This window comes from Agelaius phoeniceus, chromosome 1 (genome assembly GCF_051311805.1).
Source record: "Agelaius phoeniceus isolate bAgePho1 chromosome 1, bAgePho1.hap1, whole genome shotgun sequence".
NCBI classification, from domain to species: domain Eukaryota; kingdom Metazoa; phylum Chordata; class Aves; order Passeriformes; family Icteridae; genus Agelaius; species Agelaius phoeniceus.
In genome coordinates, this window is record NC_135265.1 from 18,057,653 (window position 1) to 18,082,341 (window position 24,689).

General features: G+C 40.7%; 1 protein-coding gene across 13 annotated transcripts in view; it reads right to left on the reverse strand.

Annotated features, from left to right (window-relative positions):
- Nucleotides 1–24,689, reverse strand: part of KIAA1217 (KIAA1217 ortholog) — a 355,505-nt gene that overhangs the window by 156,368 nt on the left and 174,448 nt on the right. For 10 of the 13 annotated variants that reach the window (XM_077173875.1, XM_077173881.1, XM_077173889.1 and 7 more), the window contains one exon: nucleotides 15,087–15,373. In XM_077173875.1, the coding sequence (XP_077029990.1) occupies nucleotides 15,087–15,373 (287 nt within the window). Of the gene's footprint in view, nucleotides 1–15,086; nucleotides 15,374–20,475; nucleotides 20,684–24,689 lie in introns of those variants that run through there. The other 3 variants (XM_054634602.2, XM_077173884.1, XM_077173872.1) reach the window with 1 other exon arrangement.

Below are 24,689 nucleotides of genomic sequence, written 5' to 3' on the forward strand. Positions count from 1 at the left end.
AAGCACTTACTACTAGTAGTATTTCTGTAAAGGTCACTGTACTCTACAAATGATTTATGGCAACCTGTAATGTAAGAGGGAAGACAAAAAAAATACCCTGCAAAAGAACAAAAAAAAAAAAAAAAAAAAAAGTAAAGCAACTACATCATGGTTTACTCTCATTTTGTTGAGCTAATACTGTGGCTGAACAAACTCTCAGAAGCTTTTTGGCCTGTGAAATAGTATCTGCAAATCTTTAAACAATGTGCTTCTTAATGGTTGGATTAACTCAAACTGTAGAAACCCCCTTAGATTAAGACTGCACTGCTTTCATGTGAAGTAGCAAGGCAGTGTGTCAGGGAAATAAATAAAGATTTTGTCCTGTTGACTCTCAGCCTACCAAGCATAGAAAAGGGGGCAAAAGGCCTTGTTATGTGGCCTGTGATCTTATCCCTTATCCTTTTTGACCAGCACAAACTGTCAGGAAAGAAACAGCTCTGCTGATAAGAAGGAATACCTCCCTCTCTTTTAAGTGGAAGTATAGTAGCTGTTCTCCTTCAAGTCAAACAGAGCTCATAGTGCTGTATTTATTTAAGAAATTTTCCAATATGATGAAATATTAACTTGTTTTGGTTGTGTCATTTTGGATTAGGCTGAGGGAAAGAAGTACAACTCCCACAATGTCTCCAGATCTCAGCATCATTTTTCTTTTGATCAGTACACTTTGGACTTACAGAAGCAAATTGTAATCATATTATCAGTCAAAAAAAATACTGTTGAAAAACAGCACTTGTATTAACACTTTAATCAGATGCTCTTGAAATCATCTTCAATGAACAGCAGTCAACTCAAACACCCACCTGGGACAGCAAAGTCAGTTTGATGTTTGTACATTCCTACTTACTGAGACCTTCCAACAGGAAGAGCTTGGTTATTATAAACCAACTGCCTGTGCATTTACATGGAGCTTTCAGGAAAGGCAGTGGGGAAAAATGGTGCCTTTCTACATTGCTGACAACCACCTTCACTTCCATGGGGGATATTTGAGCATCATGCCTAATGTTGTCTGAAGCAGGGGCCTAAATGAGAAACAACTGGTTGATCCCTCTTCCCTTAGATGAGAACAAGGTGACAGGAGAGATAAGAGAGATGGCATGGGCTGAGTCTGGGCAAATTTGTTCTTTTTAACGCTTCTTGGTGCCTGAGCTTTCAAGGGATCAAATATCAGAGCTACAGTTCTGACTGCTTACCTGTCTGTTATGAACAAGGAAACTGGAAATTCTCCCTTTATTTGCAAACCAAGGCAGTCTAGTCATGGAAAAGATAAACTATGTGCTTTTACCGAGCATGATACCACAATATGCTGTTAACCTTGCACTGGTGCCAGTCATTAGTTTTCAAAAGGATTTTAATGATTTTGCTCTTTAGTGCAACACTCAACACACCTAGAATGGACTCAAAGCAAAACATTCTCTTTGACTCATCCAGGCTTTTCTTCCCCTTACAACTCTTATTTAACTTTTTCAACTATTCCTCCCTCCTGGATTTCAGATAAAATTACTTCTATCTGGCTGTTGCAACAGAACGCCACCAGACTCAGCTTCTTTGCTGAATTTGGGTGAACAAATGTAGGTGATTTTGTGGGTTGGCAGAGACAGCAATATGAAATCAGGCTGGCTATTCTGGTTAAATGAGCAGTCAAACAGTATGTAAGATTAGGTTTCCAAACATAGCTCCCTGCCATACACTGAAGTAAGTAAAACCAGATCATCGCCCTTGTCTCCACTGGAAGTATCTGAAGGCAGAATGAACATTTTGAAATTATGACTGCATTTTAAAAGACTTCTGTAGGATCACAGAACCCAGACATATAAGAAAGTTTTCAAACCACAGGGAAGATAAGCTGAAAAACAAAGCAGTAGTGGCTAGACAAACCTCACTTGAAAGGCTTGATAACTTTTGTCTGACTGCTTTTGCAGAGGAAGTTAGGAATTAGAAAAGCTATTCTGCTCTCAAAATCTAATACCGTGTTCCTAAAATTAAAAAGAAAAAAAAAGAGAGAGAGAGAGAGAGAGAGAGAAGGACAATGACAAAAGCACAGACATTTTGGCAGTATCCACGGAAGTTTGACAAGTGGCAGCAGAAAGCACAGATCAAAAGACCACGTAAGTTCTTTTATTGTGGAAAATACCTAGAATTCCATGTTTATCTTACCACAATAAGCCACTGAATGGTTATCTAAACTGCCCTTGTTTTGCCAGGCGACTCAATACATCTGTAGATTTTACCTCACATTAGTTTTAGTCTGGTGTGTTTAAAAGGCTACACAGCAACTCAATCTAATCTAGAAGTTTATGCATCTTACAGTCATCACAGAGACTGATCACCTTAAACAAAAATCTCTTTGGTATTAGTTCAGAATTACTTGCCCCAGTTGCTACACCTAAAATCACATTGCTGTGATACATCACAATAAAACTCAACTTTCTCTGACAGTACATCACTAATAGGTATTGTGAGAAATCCACAAAAGTACATTAAAAAACCCCCAACCCTACATAGGAAGCATCTCACAAGGACCTGTTTGAATACTTGTGAGTCTTTATTTTTTTTTTCCTTCATTTCCTTAGTTCTCCTTTTACAAACTGTGGAAAGTTTCCCTAAATTCCAAGCTGGCTTTGCCTATATACCACAGCAACAAAGAAATCTGTCTAACATATTATAAGGGGAACTATTCTTGGCAAAATAATGAATCTTAGACAGGTTTAAGTCATGCAGAAACAAGACTGAACTTGTGAGTTCACGGTTTCTTTAAACAAACCAATACCTCCTGTCATAGCAGGAGGAAAAAAAGATATGTTAAACCCAAAATATTACAGCAGAAGCAAGAGAAGACATGAGAAAAAAAGTAGCTCACTCATCTTCACTATTCAAGTATCTTCAGAGTACAAGTCTACTGTTTCCTAACCCTTCAATTCAGAAGAGGCCCACAAAGTCCAGAGTCCTGGAAGACTTCCAGCAAGAAGATTAAACTCTGCATAGAAACATCCTCTATAATTAGGGAAGAAAGCATCTTGGTTTTTGAACAGCATGTGACAAATTTTGAAACCACGAGATAAAATCAAATTGCATTTTAACATGGTTCAAGAGAACCCTTTCTTTGGTAGACTGTCAGTTTCCCTCTTGAAAACATCTGATAACTACTGTAGCAAAGTCACGTTTTTTGCACGTCTCAAAATCAACCTAGAAACATGTATGGACAATATGATAATAATAATGAACACTTAACGACATTCTTTCTTTCAAGCACAATGTTTTGAATATAACAGCCTATCCAAAAGCTTCCACTCTCTCTTACACAAGCCCCACAGAAGAAAGCCATGGCTCTTAATCACAGCTGTACCTGGCTTGCAGGAGAATCACCAGAGGAGCAGCAAAGAGCTGAGAAGTTCCTTTTTCTTCTGGGTTGTAGCACAGGAGCACGAGGGGTTACCTCCTCCCCAAAAGCCATCTCCTCAGTAGCACACTGCCACCAGCATGGAAGGGCAGAAGCAGGAGCAGCACAGGTCCCTCTTCCTCCTGGTGCAGCTTTTCCATAGGTGTGCACATGCGGCAGAGCCTCATCTGATGTGCAACTTCATTACACATCCGGGTGGATGAATGAGTCACATATAAAAAATACTGGTTTCTCATGGCTGCGTGTTCGCACACGGGTGGGGATTGAGCAAATACATGGGCTGCAAACTACCCTTTTGTGACAGGATTAATACCCAAGACCAAGGAGGTCACAACTCAGCAATGGAGGAAGAGGCTAACACATGTACAGTAAGAAGACATGAAAGAGCAATCAAAGTAACACAAATAGTTAATGCTGTGGTGAAATATCTTGAATATTTCAGCATGAGCATCTTGAATATTTACAGCAACAACCAAGTATTACACGCGGCCTCTGCAGCAGTGCTGCATTACTGAAAGCCATTCACTGGCCTCAGGAAGCAACCTGACTCCCCATGCCATGGGTTCCAGGCTGGGATGGATGCAGGCAGTTGCTGAGGCCAGGATTAGGCCCCGTGGCCAGGAGCCCGAGCAGCAGGGCCCGGCAGCTGCGGCCGCGAGGGAGCCACGGGCCTGGCGTGCCGCGGTGGCAGCAGGTGCTGCAACGTCCGGTGTGGAAAACACTTGGTAAAAATAAAATAGAGGGGAAGTACACATGAGCCAGAAATGAAATGCTTGCATCTGATATCAGAGGAAGAGCACGTCGGTCAGACAGTCCGCTGGGGGTTTGAGCCAACTGTACCCTGGTCAGCAGGAACATTTTACTGACATCAATAGCAGCACCACGAGGGCCAAGAAAAACATTTTTGTGATCTGCGCCTCCTCGCTCCACCCCATCCCACCCTTCTGCGATGTTCTGAAGGGAGAGGTTCTCCATTGACTTCCAGAAAGGTTTGATGCTGTTTCTATCACATTCTCATTTAAATTCCCCAGCGACAGACATCATAGTAATTGCTTCTGGTAAAGCAGAGTCCCTGGTCTGTGTAGAACAGAAACCCCCCTCTGCCCCACTCATCCACATATGCAAGAGGCTGGCATCATCCTGCCTGTATTCCCAGTGCTGGAGTTGGTATTAGCCAAAAAGATGGCAGCTTGGATTAGCAGCTGAAAACAAACTGGAATAATTGAGTTCCTCTAAAAAACCTAAAAATACTGCATCTGAATACTTCCCATCAAGAAGGCATTCCCATGAATACTTCCCATCAAGAAGGCACCATCTTGCCTGTATTCCCAGTGCTGGAGTTGGTATTAGCCAAAAAGATGGCAGCTTGGATTAGCAGCTGAAAACAAATTGGAACAATTGAAATTCTTTAAAAAACCCGAAAATACTGCAGTAGCTACTGACAAATCATGGTAATTGCATTACTGTGGTGATCTCATTCTAAGAGCACAGTGGTTCTCCCACATCCCTGGGTAGGAGACATTGACACAATGTTTTCTGTTTAGTGCAAAGCTATTAAAAAATTTTAATATGAAATAGCTTTTTTTAAAAAAAATTAAGATCATGTGATATCTGTAATGAAAGTGTGAAATTGGCACACAATATCTGTGAGGTTTTGGAGTGGGTTTTTCTTTACAGATTTTAGGGAAATACACAACAGATAGAAACATAAGTAGATCAAGAATTTACTCGAATTATCACTTCTCTGTCAAAAAAAGAAAAAAGAAAATTGTTTAGATCAAGAAATTTTATAAATGTTCTAATTTTTGGGTACACTTTTTATATGGAAGCATTTATGTTACATGTGTACTTTTTAGTTATTTTTTTACATTATCCTAAAAAATAATTCTTCCTTCCAAAAAAGATTTCCTCTCATTTAAATAAACCAGCCAATGTCATGCAATGGTTTATTTGTTCAGCCAATGGGAAATAAGTGACATTTCTTTTTTACTTATTCTAATCAAAGTCAAATATTTGTTCCTTCTGTGAGTAGTTTGCTACTAATTACAACAGTCTGATGTACAGTATTTTGTGTTACTAAAAATAGGTCTACAAATTAATAAATGCAGCTAAAATTATGCTTTCAAAGCACAGTGGAAGAAAGCCCAAAGCTCATACATAAACATTGACAGCAGGTCTGTTTCCAGACTTTAGACACCCACATACCCACAACATAGGTGCAAATTGGAAAAGTCTCTCCTTGTTCCTCTGGGAGGAAGTGTGTCTGAAATGAACATATCGTGTAGGATTTAAAATCAGAATCAACTTATTTCAAATAAAAAAAAACCAAACCCTTTTAACTATGTTTTTCCACTCTTTACATTTTCCTCTTGTTGCCTTCCTCCTTTCTTGAAGGACAGATATCTCCCTTCAGACCAAAGAAATATTTACCTTCAATTGAAATTGAAGTAAAACTAGTTTTGCTCTTTTGAATGAAATAATTGCAATGAAGGCAGTTTATTAAAGGTATGTGTAAGAAATGTGTGAGAAACCCCTTAGAAGCTGAAACAGTCTTAAAACTTAATTGAGCCCAGGAATTTTCAGTCATGAGACATTAAAATAGTCAAGAATTCAGCAGTACAAAACAGAACTGGACATTCACGTAGGTATCAGGAATATCCAGTCTTACAACTAGCAAGAAGATAATTTTGGAAGATAAATCTCAAGATGTGGGACAAAATAATCTGTAACTCCTAAAGATCAGAACATACATGATGGCTGATTATCCCACATCCACCACCTAACAGGTGTTAAGAAATTGCCATTAAGAGGCAGAACTCAAAGTGAAAAACATATTATTGGTCTTTTGGATTTTGTAATTCAAAACTAAGCTAAGAGAATAGTTTATCTTTTCCTCTGCCTAATAACTACTTTTGAATTTTACACTTTGTGTTTTTTTAAAGTGAAGTACACCTATGGCAGCGTATTGATCAGCCAATGAAAATCTTTCCTAAACTGAAACAAATGGCACTGCTCAGTGCTGACTGAGGCAGCAGTCTCCTAGTGAAAAACTGGAATCACTACAATCCCCTGCACAAGGGGCCACACAAAATGCAGCAGCACAAAAGGTACTAATTGGGACAAAATATCCACAAGACCAAAAGAGGACCCCTCAAAAGATTCTTGACTGACCAGAAGTCCCTGCACTGACTTGCTATGTCAAGATGCAAAACTTGATACCACAGATTCTGAATTTACTGAACTGGCACAATTATCATGACTGGGTGAGTATTAAAAACACACATCTCAGGGGCAGCTGTCAGAGTCACAGGTGTGGGATGCAATTTTAACAACAGCAATTTTAACAATTGTTTTTCCTGGTGTACTCAACTCATTTGAAGAGAAGGGAAATTGGAATATATGTATATAAGCAATTGACTTGTCTTATTTACTCCTGTTCTCCTATTTGAGCCCAGAAAAGACATTTAAATCCCAGTGATTATGGTTAAAGCAAACCAGTTAATCAGGTGACTTCAGTGCAATCTGCCTTTGTTAGAAAATCAACTGAAAAAATGCTGTAAAGCAGTAGCAATAGTCCAGAGGCACATTTACTTTGCTCATGACTGACATCAATATGTGCTCCCATCCCAAGTGACAATGTGCAAATAGCAAAAAAGTGCTTTCCAGTGAGAAGCTAACAGGACTATTCAGCTGTAACAAGAACAACCCAAGCATATTCACAACCACTTGCAGGGAAATGGTTTTTGGACACAGCAAATTCACCAGTTCTGAGGCTAATCACAGGTCACCCAGGGAATTACACTGTCACCTCAGCACTGACACCAACCAACCTGTTGCCCTCACCCAACAGCTCTGCCTGGCTGTGATCATTTGCCAGACAAGTACTCCTCACACCTTTTTTCTGCAGCACACCTCCAGAGCTGTGGCCAAGTGAGAACGCCTGCTCAAAACCAGCATGGCCAAAACTGCCTGCAGACCAGAGCTTGCAGGTCTTCATTATCATTTCTGTCACAAACTTATTGTGCTCTCATAAGTAAATAAGGGGCTTGAAATTAATTTTGGGATTTAGGGATCACGGACAAGCCCCACCTAGAATGGTGTCCTGAGGATGCCTCCCATGCTGCTCATCCCTGAGCTGGGCAGGAAGCAATTGGAGGTACTTTAGCTTAAAAGCAGAGTTGGAAGAGGAAGCAGTGGCAAAGCACCCTTTGAGCAGACAGAGGAGCTGCTGAAGCAGCCAGTGCTGCCCTGAACCCATCCCCAAGCAGGGCCCTGCTGGCTGTTTTGGTGCAGCTTTTGGCAGTCGTCAACAGAGGCAACCCAGAAAGAACAAGGGCTAAACCGAGGGGCCAGAAAAGCCTAAGTTTCTGAAACCTAAGGAATCTCAGGTGTCTACAATAACTGGGAGAGGTTTCCATGGGCAACACTGAGCCTTTGAAGGCAGCTGCCTGAAATGTGTTTTAAGGGATACCAAAGTCCTAGATTCCTTACTGGATTTAACAACAGGTACTGGAACAAGATCACTGCAGGCATTTACACAGTCAACTGAATACAAAGCATTCTAAAAATACTTTTGCTTGTCATAAAATAAGATTAGAAAAATATATGTACAAAATTCACATGAACAAAGGTAAGTACAAACAACTACCTGGGACTTCTGAGTTACAAACAATACGCACTATTTGAAATGCGGAGGCGTTGCCACAGTAAAAAGTTACTAATCCTGTTGGGGCAAAGTAACTGCTCTGGTGTGTGGTTTGCATGGGGGAGGGAAGGAAAAAGAAAAGGAATTGCTTTATTAGTCTTTTTGCAGCTTTGTTTTGTTTGATTTTTCAAAAAACCCCAGCTTTTCAAATTACTTTTAACTGATAGATACAAATGAAGAAACTTGTATTTATCAAAGCAAGTATTAACAATCTAGTTAAACTTCATTTACTCCCAGAGATACCTTAGGGCTAGTAGTTTAATATGTACCTTAATAGGTTGCCTTACTTTTATAAACTAGAGGGTTGAAAGACTTTCCACTGAGACATCCTATTAGGAATATTCTTCTTCCTCAGCATTTTCACTTTGAGTGAATATAGAGTAAATCCACTTTACTTTGCTAATGAACCAGCCCTTTGTTCATTTATCTATCAAGCTATTTATAAATATCTTGCAATCACAGCATTATCTGGGGGCTAAAGAGCATGTTTCAACTCAAAACAAATGGACATGTCATCTCATGTCCTTCCATAAACAAAAGGTAAGGGCTTGGAATCCAGCAGAGATTTAACCTCGTAATCATGTTGCATATGTTCATTTTCATTGCTTTTCTTAGGTGCTTGTAGCAGCGTAAAATACGAGCAGTTGCCCTTAACTTAGGGCGGCCCCGAAAGCAATAAATTGTTGCACCAGCTGTAGGTGAGACAGGGGACACGTGTGGACACTGGGGAGGGTCCCCCTTCCTCAGCGGGCTCTGCTGGGTCAGACTGCCCAGGGACAATGGGGAACTGCCTGCTCGGGCAGGGCAGCAGGGCCCAATGGTGGAGAGGAGGCAGCAACTCACAGAAACCTCCTCAAACAACTTCTGAAACTTTACTTTTCCTCTACACAAAAACCTACAACCTATGCTGCCACAACAGCACGTTCTGGCTGCGTGACCCTGACTTCTTGCATATAAACAGGCATTTTTTGGTGACATGTTAAGTACAGCAGAATGTGAAGCAAGTGGTAATTCAATGAAATGGATGATTCCAACTAGAAAAGTCTGCAGCATATCCAGATTAAAGTCACATGCTTCACATTTTAAAACTGAATGTAATTTTTAACTCTGTTTTTTAACTTGCACAGACCAAAGAAGTGTTCATGCAGCATTAACACTAAATCAATTTCTTCCTACCCGATTCCATGCCATCAACCAGCAACAGTGTAATGAACACAAAATATGCAAGTTTATTTTGCACATTGTTATTTGTATATAAACAAGTACTAAATAACTAACACTCAGACTCTGGGAGAAAGGTTAAATTGAAATGAATTCTAAAAAATTCCCATTAATAACTCAAGATATAACTGGGTGTACAAGTAAAAGAGTTATGACTAAAAAGAAATCAGTTTTTGAAGTGATTTCCTCATTTGTGGTTCTTTCAATTCTTTCACTTTAAAAGTCACTACACATTCCAAAAAATGTTTATTTAACCTTGCCTAATCAAGCAATGCAGAATATCAGAAAACCTTTATACCCTGTTTTTTCACCTGGAATGAAACAATGTGCCTACCATATTCTGCAACCCCCTCATTCCCCAAATCCTACTGAAGATCTACATGGAAGTGAAGTTTCTCTCCAGTTTACATCTCTCAGTAGCCTTAGGCAGAACGTTACTATTTTTCTCTTTTCACATTTTTAAGCTCGGGCATTGTTCCCAGCCTTTCCCACCCAGGCCACTTCCACTCCCGTTTCCATTCCACACTGAGCCACCTGAACCAAGGGGACTCTGCAGCCCCAACGCTGCTTCCCGTTACCATGTCCCACCGTGCCAGCCATCCCTCACCTACTGCTGTTTACTTGATCTGCCCTAGCTGATCTGAGCATGAAAGTGGCTGCAACTAAGAACACAAGGTGCTTACTGTCCCTTCAGAGGGACTGAAAGTATCCCCTTTTGTTTATACCTCAAATCCCAAAGTCCCAATAGCCTTTCTGTTGCTCGACTTTCACCTCCTAATATGTTTATCCTCTACTAACGTACTTTTACCCAAGGAAAAAATCTATTCAGTGCTCAAACGTTACCGATGATATCAAAACATACACTCAAAGTCAGTTTAACCAACTGATACTGTAATTAATTTAAAAAACAAAAAACTTCGGCATTTTATCAGATATCAAATCCTGGAATAAATGCTGTTATAATTTTAGGGTTCTATTTTAACAGTTAAAGGAGGGACATCTGGCAATAATCTACAAATAAATACAGTGTCTCCATTCTTGGTTTCTCCTCCAAAACACTACCTAGGAAATTTTTGCAGCATGATTCATATAATCAACATGATACATTACAATGCCTTTCAAATAATTCCGAATTCTTAGTTCATTCAATAAAGAACTCATTTTTGAAAGAGAAAAGGGAACATGCCCTGCCAGAAAACTTGCTTTATTGACTCAGCCCTGCTGCCAGCAGGAACACAGTGAAGCAAACTCCAGGATTTCAAAAGCATTTTTTCACAGCGAGGGCAGAAACAGAAAGAGGCTTATTTACCGAAATGTGAGATCCCACAGGTGAGGCCAGAGACGGTTTGAAATCCTCTTCTTTTAGTTCCAAAAGTTTTAATTTATGATGAAATCTGGAATAATCCTTTCAAGCTGCCAGGTAGAACGCACGCCATATCTCAGCCGTGTTTTCTTTCGCCCCTTTGCAGAGTAACTTTGTTATTTGCATAAAGCTTAGTCCTGGCCTATGGGACTTTTTGAACATCTACATGTTAGATTAGCTGTCTTGACATGCTCTATCAAGCATGACATCATGGATCTCCATGGCAACCTTAGCCACACCTGCCCAGATGCCAGAGTTACCTGTCATGTTCAGATCTAAATGAACATAACAAAAAACCCTAAACCACCATTTTCTAGGCAATCACCCCTGAAAAGGCACCAGAAGGATCTGAGTTTTGTTTTTAATTGATTGAAATCTGATTTCGTTTGCCAAGAAAATTTCTTCTTCACGGAGCACTACCTGAAGCACTAGAGCTGCTCCTGACCCTTCCACACCTCCCAGCCTATTTCCTAGTCAAACAAAAACTGAAGAATGCCGTGGCAAACTTCTACCAGCTCACTTTCTTACCCCAGGCTCACAAGCTCCTGCTCAGAAAAACTTCTACGCATTCATTTTTGTTCTCTGCCCCTCAGAAAGGTTTTTTTAGAGGTGACTTGTAAAACAGGTTCACAGCAGGGATTACCCCCTCCCATTGCCAGGTTAGCATTTTAACCTCTTAATTGCTAACTCCTTTTCATGTTTGCAGCTACAGACCTAGCTTTTACACTTGTTCCTGCTTTCCTTCTCTGCTGACCGGAGTCAATCTCACCTAAGCAGATGACCATGTCCTTCCATGAGCTCCACAGCAGATGATTCACACTGTCTGAAACTGAAGACATCCCAGACTGTTTCTTTCTTGCTTTTTTTTTTCCTTACTTCCTTGGGGATTACATTAGCACCTTTCTTTCATTACCACAGGTGAGACAGCCTTGGCAGAGGTAATGTATTTAAAGCTCCTGCAGAAACTTGCATTATCTAAAAAAAAATTAAAAATTGTTCCTTGGCTTTACAGGCTTCCAGGTGGAGGGAGCTCTGGTGCCCAGCTGTGGATTCATCTTAGAAGGCAGAAAAGCTGCAATGAGAGGGTGAGCTGCTGGACTGTGGGTCACAGAGATGTGGCCATGGGGTGCTGCATTCTCCTGTGCTGGGGCACACAAGGCATGTCTGCACCCCCTCAGGCTGCTGCAAAGCTGTGCTCCAGTTTACCACCGACCAGCTCAGCTGCAGGCTATTTGCCTTGCTGCAATATCCCAAGCCCCTTGTGCAAATAAAGATGGCCCCTGCCTCTGTGAGCTTTCCTTTCCAGAACAGGCTATCACAAACAAGGCAACAAACCTTCAGGAGGAGAAATGGTCTGTGTGCACAGCTGGGAGGTTTCAGGTCATCACATTAGCTAACCATCAGTAATCCCTGCTGGCATTTTACCTGGCCATGATTGTACTTCTGATTTGTGGCAGATTATCAGGAGCAGAATTGGGTCCTCAGGAGGCACATCCAGGGAGGTATTTATCTGAATAAATGAAGCCTGGAGGACACCATTAGCACATAGTGGAAGATGCAGACAACATTCAGCTGCCCTTGCTGGTGGAAGTGATACAGTAGGATGTGACAGCATATATAATATTTTTGCCCTGATGTTTATTTCCTGCAAACAAGGAGTCAGTTTGCCATACTCAGATAATGATGGCTAAAATGGACAAGAGAAGAATGTCCACAAAGAAGAAACCAGACAATTGCCAATCTTGATTTTCTACTGGTTGTGCAGTTGACAAGCAGTAGACAAGCAACCTGGAGGAGAAATTATATATATATATACACCAGGGGCTACCTGACTGTAAATACTGGGGTATTTTATGTTTCAGCTGCACCATTTGACAGAGAGATTAGAAAATAGTGTTCCATTAACTACTATGCTTGATAGGTGTCCTACAGTGTGGAAATTCCCACCATGGACAATGCTGCCTCTTTCCAGATACTGGAGCACCTAAAGAAGTAAGAAGGGAGAAAAGGAACCTGGAAAATAAATTCTGACATTTCAATTTAAAATATGACATTTTAAATCATGTCTTCCCATACACCTTACAAATTTTGTTTGTGATCCACGTATATGTTGCATATGCATACCTACTACATGTGCATGTAGTTTGTCTTCTATACCACTGCTACACACTCATATATATAAGGGTGGAAAAAAGGAAGCATGGATGCTAAACATACATATACACCCTTCAAGGCAAAATTATTACTATAGTCTTATTCATGGAGTGGCTAAGGAATCACACATTATACATACACATACATGCACACACACAGCTGTGTGTACATATATATATTTATACACACATACCTATGTGTATCCATATACAGTTACATATAAACACACACAAACACCAAATACTGATATGTGGGTGTGCACACAGAGACACAATTGGTAAGAAAATCCCCCTCTGAATTAATGCTATGATCATCACAGTCTTACTGCATCTGATGAGCCAGACAGTTGATACATCAGATGCCATCTAAGCAACTTTCTTACAATCAACTTGTATTATTTATTTCTGCGTGTTTTCATGTGGTTTTAGATCAGTTTATACTTTTTTAAGTAAGGCTGAATGGCTGGAGTCTTCAGTATTTCCCACTTCCAAGAAATACATTTTGATGCTCTATTAGTAGTTTTAAAGTTATTTTGTTTTAAAAATGAAAATTGTTAAAAAACTCATTACACACAACACATATATTACATATGTCTAATCACCAAAAAATAGAAGCAGAAGAATGAATTTTGCCCTCAATAAATTAGCAAGGAAGACACATTTTAAACAAATATCAAGAGCAGTTACTGCATTCCTTCTGTAATTTACTGCCTTCAGAAAAGGCTCAAATTACAAAATGTGTAGGGTGTAATGCTGTAGGCTGTTCAAACTAGGTTTGCAGTGTCTGCAACACTGGAACTAAATATTTACATGACTCCAAAAGATCTAATCTCTGGATTTCGCCCCCCTCCCACCCCCTTTATTTAATTTGTATGCTATCTTTATCCACCACCCAGCACATTCCACACAGTCACTAAAGTTCATGGAAGAGATAAGTGGGGAAGAAAAAAAAGTCAAGACTTTAAAAAGAAAGGAGTAAAACTGTTTAAAAATGAGGAATAGATCATCCTCATTAGAGCTGAAGTCTTGCAGCAATTTTAGCTGAATACAGATGGTTTCTAACAGTGATAGCACCTGGGATCTCTAGAGACCCTGTAAAAGAGAAGTTCTAGGGGTGAGTTAACAAATTACAATCTTTCTAAACCTGTAACAGTCTGATCTTCAAAGCCTCACAAGTATGCAAAGCTTCAGAGAAGTATGGAATTCACTAAGAGCTTCCATAACAGAGTACAATATTTTTCCAACTCAGTTTTATTCCTTATTTACACTTAATTTGCTGTTAGTGCTGAAACACCTATAAACCACTAAGGGAAATGAGCTCCTACAAAAAGGCTTGCTGTCAATCATGTGTTAAACCAAGAATAATGAGCACAAGATTTTTTTTAGACCAAACTCCAAATTCTGATGCTTGACTGAAAAAAAAAATTAATTATGGAATAGATGATAGATTGCCCGAACAGATTAAACTCCGTTATTGCACCCAAAACCAGAGCCCCAAGTTAGGCAGAGATGTTTGCATGGCAGTCCCTGAATTCAGAGGTCGGCGTGCCAGCAGCCTCCACCTGCTCTGAGAGATACATCAGCGTGTCCCCTCCCCTCTGACCCTGCCTGGACTGCTGGCTGCTGGGAAGCAGCTGCAGCAGGGGCACACCACCCTCAGGTATGCTGCTGACAGACGAATGTGGGTGTCAAAGCTCCCTGGAGGAGGCAGACAGTTATGGGTAAGTCTGTTCTGTTTGCATTACAAAACTCAAAAATAGAAAAGAAACCAGATGAAAGGGTAACACAGCCAGCTAAAGCATACAGACACACTCTGCAGGTATTTTCTTTTCTCCCAGGCAGTGGTGCCAGTACTCAAAGTGTAACAGAAGTCAGCAGCTGTTCCATATTTTCCCTTCAGCTGTGAAAAGTAGATTGAGACTCATATACTAAGATCAAGAGTCTCACCTTCACTCCTTTCTCTGTGTATGCTCTAAAAAAAAGGAAAAGCTCTTCAGAAATGTCAATTTCAACAAACAATTCCAAGGTAATACTGAACAGATTTATTTTGTTTCTTTGAATTTCAAGGCAACATCTGAATCACAGGCCACATTCAAAAATTTGTTTCATGCTTTGTTACATTCTCACCTTTTGCAATGAGGCAACGCTGAGTTTTGCAGAAGTTATAAGGACCACTAAACACGCCTGATAGAAATTTGACTTCCTTACCTGATCTCTTAGTCTCTCCTGGTGTCCCATTATTGCTGTGGCATGGTGGGGATATTTCTGTTTCAGATGCTCAAGAAAAGCCTCTCTCTTCCTGTCCATTTCTGAGGTTTGCATTCCCAGTATTTCTTTGGAACTGCGAGGGCCACCTACAGTGTGTCTCCGAGGGATGTTGCGGGTGGGCTTTGAGCTGGAAGAGGTGTGACCGCTCGGGGTGGAAAGCAGCTCTTTAGATCGGAGACATTCTGCATCGTCCAGTGATGTCACATGCAAACTGGGTTTTGCCTGGTCTGCAAAGAAACAAAAACCACAACCAAACATAGTTTGTATTATAAAAACTTAATACCACACTCACATTAGTAGCAAAATGGGAAAAAAGATGATATGAAAGCTAGGTACTTTTAAAAGTCTGGCAGTGTGCAATGGCATGTTCTGCATCATTAGGCATATACATATCATAGTAAGTGGCCCAGAAATAATCCCTTATATAAGCTATGCACATACTTATCTACTTTTATCACACAATTTCAGTATTGCCTCACAGAAAAGTGAGTATCATTAAAGTGGATGTTCCTTTTATATCAACTTTACCTACATGACATGAAAAGAAGATCTGACAAGGCCCTTATTCCCTGACCTTTAAGATCTACAGGATGCTTTCTACAAGAAGAAACAGATTTCTTCAATAGCGTCCAGTACACTTAATGGCCCCATAACTAGTATACTTAAAGGATACAAACTGATAAAATTCCTTCGACAGAGCAGATTTGTATTCCTTAATCTTTTTTTTCAGTGTGTTTTCAGCATGTTCTGAAACACCTAGGAAATAGTAAGAGGGTTTGGGAGTCTCTTTTTCCTGATTTTTGACTGTGGTCTGGTTTTATATTTCACGGATCTCCCTCAGATTTTATATGTCTCAGGACAGCAGGCTGGAAAATTCTACATCATTTCTCCATAAACCATTTCTTAAGAAACAGAATAAAAGCAAGTTCTGTGGGATCTGAAAAAGGAAAAAAAAACCCCAAAAAAACAACAACAACAAAAAAACCAACAACAACAACAAAAAAAAAAAAAAAAACAAAAAAAAAAACAACAAAAAAACCCAAACCACCTCAGATAAATTTTACTACTTTAAAATCTACATTAAGACCACGAAAACATTTGTAAAGAGATAGGCAGACACTGTGGATATGAAAGTGCTGGCTTATCTTCAGGTAACTCTGTAACATGAACCCTCTGGTGCTCAAAAATTGTAGACTGGAGCCTTGTTACCTAATACCTTTGAAAAAATCCCTCACTCCTTTGTCAGCAAAGTAAAAAAACCCCAAAAACTAACAAAAACCTGAAGTACTGAAAAGGCCTCTACAAGTCTGATGTGGCCTTCCTCATCTTTACCAGACAGACTCAAACTCAGACGCCCCTGAGTGTTAACCCTTGCCAGCACCTCCCCAGGAGCAGGGAGCTCCTTCTTCTACCTGTTTTGAATAAATCTTTATTTCTCTCTGTCTAACACTTGTTGTCTCAGAGCCCCTTTTGCCCACGTGCAGCTGCCATTATACAGCACCACTGCTTGGAAACAGGCACCTTCTCACTTTTTTTTATGGTTCAGTCGCTCATTCTGACACTGTGTGTGGCAGGCACACCACTTGCCTCAGGACTTTATGCTCAGGATTTCTCAGCTTTCTGGTGTGCATTGTCAATAGCCTGCCATGTGCCATGGAACCTCAAGCCCCAGTAATAAAGCAAATCCTCCAATGGTGCAGCCACTGCTGGATGTCACACCAACTCACATAGGGAATCCATTTCCTTGGGCTCCATAACAGAACTTGGCCCTGGATGGTCCTCAAAGACTTTGCACATTTCAGTAAACTCCCTATACTGTTCAAGGGCTCCAAAATTTTCCACGATGGCCTCTTGTTTGCATTCATGGAAACCTATCCTGAAAGCAGATGCAGGCACAGGGGCCCAGACTGCAGGTGACACCATGGTTTGATGAGCACAGATCTGCACACAACTTTGTGAGCAGGTTTGGTTTGCAGGGAAGTCTTACTCTTACATAGATTCAAAATGTCATCTGTGGTCTTCACATCACCTTCTAAGACCTTCTTAGCAGCACAATCCTGGTTAAAGCTCCAGAGCAGCAGCCTCACTTTCGTGTACAAGCACTCAACCTTTTCTAGCACAACTCAATTAAGAAACATCCATCCTCTCTGCTTGTTGAAAACTCATGAGCCACCAGGTACACTGAACTTGCCTGAGAAAAATGGCAAACAGGAAAGTTTTGCTTGCAAGAAGCCAGTGTGGCTACTCCAGATACACTCAGTGAAAACAGCTTCTGAAAGCTGCACAGTCATTCCGCTGGATTTTACATGGGAGGGAAACTAGGTGGGTTGGGGCTGGATGGAATTTACCATCTTTAATTTGTTGTGCCAAGAGCCTAGAGTTTTTATCCCTCAGGCTGCTGGAAAAAAAGCACAGACATAAAATAAGGGATTTTCTTGGAGCTGGAGGGAGTCAGCGTGAGCTCAGGTGACTGAGTGCAGCAATTTGGTATAAGCCCTCAAAGTACAGTCACAGCAGCAGTTTCAATGACTGAAGTGATGGCAGGCACTTCCTCAAGAAGGCAGGTAAACCTGTGCTGACAAGCACAACCCAGAACTCATAAGTGTGTATTTTGGGTCCTAAATCTCTCTCATGCAAAGTCTTTCCCTACTCTGCACTTCTGTCATTTCAGTAGTTTAAGAAAGAGATAATTTTTTGGCACATAAAGAGACATATCAAGTAAAGTGTTTTACCACTGTTTGTTATTAGGTGAAACCTTGAAAAGGAATCAAAAATAACATACTTTTCTTATACAGTATTAGAAAGATCAACAAATTCTCTTATTTTTCCTTCATATATTTGGAAAACACTGCATAAATACCAGTGAAAAGAAAGGAATGTAAACTATGCAAACTAATTCCTCATCTTGCCAGAAGGCTGACTTGGGCATCCAGCAAGATCCTGATCCTGCATCATTACAGCAAATTACTTTCTTTGCAAACCAAAATCTATTGTGTTTCAGTATGGGTCTTTTCTCTACTAACTGCTGAAAAAAAAAAAGTTTTGGACCACTTTCTGAACAGGGATAAGTGACTTCATTGTCATTTGCCTAGGGCTGAGCACTGGGCTGTTGAAACTCCCCTGTGGATCTCGAGACACATAAGTTGTACAGATGCTGTGTTTGCCACAGTGCTATAGGGAGGAAAAACAGAGATTTTCTGGATTTTGGAGTGCTCAATAACATAGTGGGTAAACCTTCCATATCTTCCAAGTGAAGATAATAGGCCTAGCAAATCAATCTCCACAGATAACTGTGAAATGTGTGAAACATCGTGTGATGGTTCCCAGATGAGTGCTAAGAGTAGGAAAAGGATAAATTATGCAAGTACCCTCCGAGGGAAAGGAGCAAAGAGAATGCAGTAGAAAACACAGAGGTGTAAGATAAGCTTGTCTCCCTCTCTCCCTCCCTCATTTTCAGAAGCTAAAAGTTAAAGGTCTTTCTGTTCAATAAAGCAGCAAGTCTAGAGGGCAACTAAATGCAAGACTTGCTGATTGACAGGGAGGAATTTGGTTATCCAAAGGCATGAGTAAGTAACTCTTACACTTGATTTGCTTCTCTGATCTGAAAACAAGTTTCAAGATTTCTTAACATCACCAATATCACCCATTACTCCAATAAAGACCCAGGTCTGCAGTGTAGAGGGAGTATGTCTAGGATTAGCAGCAAGATTATCATGACAGATTAATGGCTGTGAGCTAGGAGAAAAAGAATAGAAAAATAAAAAAGTCCTTTGATAATGTCCTGGTATGTAATTCTTTTAAGTCACACCCTCCATGAAGTCTACAAAGGTCAGGAAAGTCACTTTGCTTCATTACTTTAAATGCTATGAAGATTTTAATAGTCCTGTTTTGCAAGCCAGGTGACATGAGAAAAGAACATTTTCAGAATAATTCCAGAAAGGAACAAGTGTAGACCTGACTCATACTGATACTGTGAAACTGAGCCTTGAAGCAAACCCCATTCAATACTAACATTTTAAACAAGAATATGGATTTAACAGCATGAGTCAAACCAACCTCTGTTACATTTATGTTAGCAGTAAATGTGATATTATTTGGAATTGTTCTAATTTACTTCACTGTCTTTACAATTAGCTCTCTTTCCAAGGCAAATTTTGGATAGGGGCCAAAACTACTGCATTTGGTTATGAGCTTTCAGCACTCAACATTTTTGGGAACCATAGAATCAGTCTGGCCAGCCCTCTGTTTTCCTAGCTCCACATGTATCTGAGGCAGTTTCATACAACCCCTACAGAAGAAATGTGTTACTGAAGGCAGTTTTTTTCCCCTAGTCAGACACATTCTTGAAGTGAAGATTTCCGTCCCACTAAACATAAACATACACAGACAAAGGTTACTTGCAATGCTCGGTAATTTTACTTAAAAATAATTCAAAAGAGCATCAATCAATTAATGAATACCCAATTAAAAAAAAAAAAAAAAGAAAAAAAGGAAGAGCATTTATTTTCCTCCTAAATTGCTAATACAACATTTGTTGGCATTCCATGGTCATAAACTTGTGTCATTTTTTTAAACCACATGAACTATTTGTTTTACAGAAGCACAGTAACACAACTTTCCCTGAAGTGTCTTTGAGGAATACAACATGCAGGAAATGGGAATGTTCACAGGTGTCCCACAAACACTATAATAGATACAGATTAGATTAGGTGTTTGTCAGGCTACCTGAATGTTATGTCCCACATGGAATGGCCCATGTAGAATTCTCCAGGAAATAGTTTTCGTTCACTTTTTAGGAAATAGATAGCACAGCAGTGAATGTGTGAAGGCACAGCGCCGTGGAAACCCCGCTTAGACAGTCCTGGCTTCGCTCCAAAACAAACCCCAGTGGTTTCACTCAAAGTAAACTAACCCTGTCACAATCTGCCGTGGATCTCCCTCTTTTAACAGACACCCCGAGGTAAAGATGAGCTCAACCCCACTTTTAGGAAGGAAGTGCTATTTCTCTGCCACAGCTGAGGCTGGCAGAGCATTTAAAGGGAAGGGCACAGGCTTCCCCCAGCTCAGCCTCCGCACCGGCAGGATCCCGCATCCCTGACAGCCATGCAGCGTGCTCCGGCTCCGCAGGGCACTCAGAAATCTCTCCAAAGAGAAAGTTTAACTCACAAAGTTTCAGTGTTAGGGAAATGTGCACAGCAGAGCTATTAGTACAAGAAAAAAAAAGATTTTTTTTTTTCATGCATTCTGCCTCCAGTTATATAAAGCAGCAACGAGGGACATGCTTAAACGTAACTCCATCTTTGCCTTACTTATACCGCCGCTTACTTACCCCTCGTCTGCCTGCTGTCTGCTGGGCAAGCCAGGCACAGCTCAAGTTTCTGGCTTTCATTTTCCTCCATTGTCCCTGCCTACCGCACAAGCTCCCCTCTCCAACTTGGAGCCGCAGCGCCCGCACGGTCAGCGCCGGCCCGGGAGGCGGAGGGAAGCGCGGGGCCGGCGGCGCGGAGCCCCCGCGCAGCCCCAGCCCCAGCCCCGGCCCCGGGCGGCCCCAGCAGGTGACGGCCCCGCCGCCGCCCCTAGCCGGCCCGCGCCCCGCCGCAGCCGCGCCGCCCTGCGAGAGGCAACATTTCCAGCGCGGTTACAGGCCTGAGCCTCCGCTGGAATCCGAGCCCGCAGCCTTTTAAATCTCTGTCATGGGACAAAAGCCTTTCCACACGGTATTTTTTTTTTTTTAAGCTCATAACCACCAAGCCCACAAACATTCCTGATAAATGCTCCTCTGTCTTTTTTAGCGTCTAGTTTAAAAGTAATTCATTATATAAACTCTTTGAGGTTTTGTTTTCAGTTGGATTCTTTCAAGCCGCCCAGAGAATGAATTGGGGAAAAATCAAGATACAGGAATTCAACTTTAGCGAAGCCAATAAAAATGAATGGTAGCAATATGTAAGCAGGGACTTGGGTTAAGAGGGATTTCGAAGCCTCGGTAGCAAAACATATAGAAACATGTAACTAATTCTCTTTTGGCAGATCAGAGGCCAGCAGCCTGCATGAAAATCAATAGATCTACCAGGCTGCAAGGCAAAAAAATAGTGTGTCTCAGAAGGATGAGATCAAATCCCACAGATTCCAGCAGATGCCACATGTGCTGATTTAGCAGAGAATATCAGACTGATTTAGTCTATCCAAATCATAACACTGAGTCAGAGATGGTGGAACAAACTTAGTGTTGAGTTACAGCATCAAGACCAGAAAGTTTATCCACAGACAACTTCTGAATTAGATTAAGAACAAAAAATGAGATACTAATAGAAATAGGCAATTTCTCACTTAAATTCATACTCCAACACCAGGTAGCAGTATCTTGCATGTCTTTTTAAACAGACCTAGTATAATATGGTCTTCCAAGTTTTCTTCAACTCTGACTTCAATATAACATCAGCCAAATTGTTTGCAATGACCTCTCAAATACCCAGTCCAGACAGGCTAGGAAAATTCCCCTACATTTCCGTCTACATCTCGATCTGGCAGAAATGTCATCCTGTCTACTTTGATTATTGAACACAGAAATGTTTTGTGTATATATAAATTCAGTACAGAAGCTCTAGGAGGATCACTCTCCTCATGCTCCTATGCTCTCACTTCCAGTCAAAAAAAAAAAAAAGGCTTTGAGTAAATTACAATGAACAATTGATAAATGAACAAAACTATTGTTCATTAGATCAGACAAACATATTCTCTAGCACTTCAGAAATATTTATTTTCCTTTTTAACAACTAATTCTATATGGTCTTAGAACCTGGCAAAAGTCCCAGAAATCTGACATGGAAAACATAGAAAAGATGAAAATACAATTTAAACATTAGGACTGCTATTTAAGGTCTGCAGTACAGTGCTCCCAGCAGAATACTCCTATAGTTGCCCTGCCATTATAAAGAAAACAGTGTGATTTTATTTAGAATAGTGTTTTTACTGGCCCTGGGTTCCTCCTGCTCATTCTGATAGTGGACTATTTTAGGAGAAGAAGTGATGGCCAGCCATCCCACTTATCTGATGTTTCTTTTGTGATATGAAGGAATGTACCTTTAACACCAAGGTTTTCCGAAGTCTGGACAATCGCAATAAGCCTCTTGCAATTTACATTCACAGCCAGCTGGAAGCATGAGAGGTTTCTTGCAGGAATAGTGGACACTGAACACCACCAACTTCAAGAAATGTAAAGTAACTCAGAAACCTCTGATGGAAAAAGAAAGCCAGTGCGGTTGCCTGGAGCAGCATCATGAAAGCCATACCAAGACATTAATCTGTACACAGGGCCCAGAAACTGAGAGTTCAGAAACTGAGGGCATTTAAAAAGCCCTTATCCTAAAATAACACAAAAGAAAGTACAAAACATACTAGCATTAAATGCCTTAAAGGAAGGAACTTTTTCAGCCTTGTACAAAACCTGGGTTAACTGTGGAGGTCAGTAGTGTTTGTACCAAGAACCTTAATAAAAACAGAATCAGTGCACTCTAGCTCCTTAAGAGGCTTTCCCTCCATCTATTGTGGGGAAGAATACCTAAAAAATTAGTCTAAGACTAAAATAATGATGACAACAACAACAGCGACAACAGCAACAACAACAATAATAATCATTAAAATTTAACTCTACTTTTAGCCAGCACCTTTAGTTTCCAAAGGTGGAAAGCCAAGAGCACAAGACAGAGTTGATCTCTTGACTTTTCCAGTCGCAGTGAGCAGCCAGGTGCCCCTTGGGACAGTGCCAAACTGGTCTGGAGCTGCTGCTCTCATGGCCACAGTAAGATGCTCTCACTGCTGAGACTGACAGTAAATGGTGTTGCTAGTGCTGTTAAGGAGCCTGAGCAAACCAGACACCCAAAAGGTAGAGATGGTCTAAGAGAGATTGGTTTTTTTGGTTGTGGACCTGTGACTTGAAAACTGGGTGTCAGCCTCGGAGAACTTCTGCAGCTGCAGAAAATAGATTCTCAAACAGCATTAAACAGCATTGGCAAAGGAAGAGACTAAAGAGGTCACACTTTGGTATCATCAGAATCAAACCAAACCGAAGAGCCTGCCCATAAACCATAATCATCACTCAGGAAACATAATCACCTCTGCTGCTGCTCAGGACAGGGAGCAGTTGGGACAACAAGGTCTCAAAGCATGTCTCATTTTAGGGGAATATTCCTTGGTCTCAAGCTGGATTTAATTTGTGTATCTAACAATGCCATTCCTTACAACGTTACCGGAGTCTGTTTAGAGAATTAGTGAAACTCCTTTAGCAGCTGGAGACAGCCAGAACCATTATATTATTAGGCTCAAATAAAGAGCACCCCAGTACAGTCACTGGGATGAATCACTAAAAACAAGTTAAATAAACTTGATTAACCAGTTCACAGCATACAATCAGCGTTTGTTTATCTGTGGGATCAACAATAACAGTGGTTCCTTTTAATTACTGTGCTCAGATCTGGGTCCATCAATATCAAAACAATGCACAGAGAATAATTGCCAACAGGTTATGATGTTTTAATTGTGTTTAAAATTAATGTCCCAGAGCGACTTCAACACTTCTGGATTTAGCATGTGCGTAAGAGGAACAATTAACAAATACTGGCTGCACTCAATTAGTCAAGTTTATAATATAAAACAATGACTCCATGGCTCTAGCAATTATTCAGAACTAAAAATCTGGGAAGGTAATTATTAATAGTTAAATCATAAGAAGTATTCCATAATTAAAGACTTGTCTCAAGGTCCATGTGAAATCCTGTTGCCACTGTGAAAAACGTCACGAATGCTCTCCACAGGAACCAGCCTGACACTTTTTGACCTGTTGTCCAGAAAAAAACATTAGACCTGGAGTGGTGAGGCAGAGGGGAATTATGAGCACTCAAGTGGGTCACACTGCAGCACCTTTCCAAGCCTTTATATGGCCAGGGATGGCTTGGAACTGTCCTGCAGGAGGGGGGCATCACAAGGGTGCTCCAGCATGTCAGCAAACCTCCCCTCTGTACTCTGGGGAATCATGGGTGGCTATTCACTTCCAGCCAGCCAGATTTGAAAGGGAGAAAGGAACTTCATCCAGAGAAAGAGCACTGACTGTAATGAAGTTCTGATTTCCTCCCTGGACAGCAGAGAGCAGCTTCAGGGCTGCAGCTTGTTTGAACACATCTCCATTCTCATTCATCCTCAGCATCTTCACTGCCAGGCTGGGTGGTGGTCTCTCAATGCTTAAAATTAAAATAGACTTAATTCTGAAAGAAGAGGACTGTGTCCAGATAGCATATTATCAAAAAAGATACAATAACAGCCACTAGCTTGTACAGGCAAAATGAAAAAAAATTCTGAGGTCTATCAATATGAATCCATGTAAATACATCTGGAGGCAAAGAGGCTTAATTTTTAAATTAATTGTTTATTGATTAGGTATTGTACTACCTAAAGAATTCTAGATTATTAAGATATGAAGGGGGACTTTATGATCATTTGGTCTCATCCACTTACTAAGAGATCACAATGAAGTGGGTCCTATTTTTAATG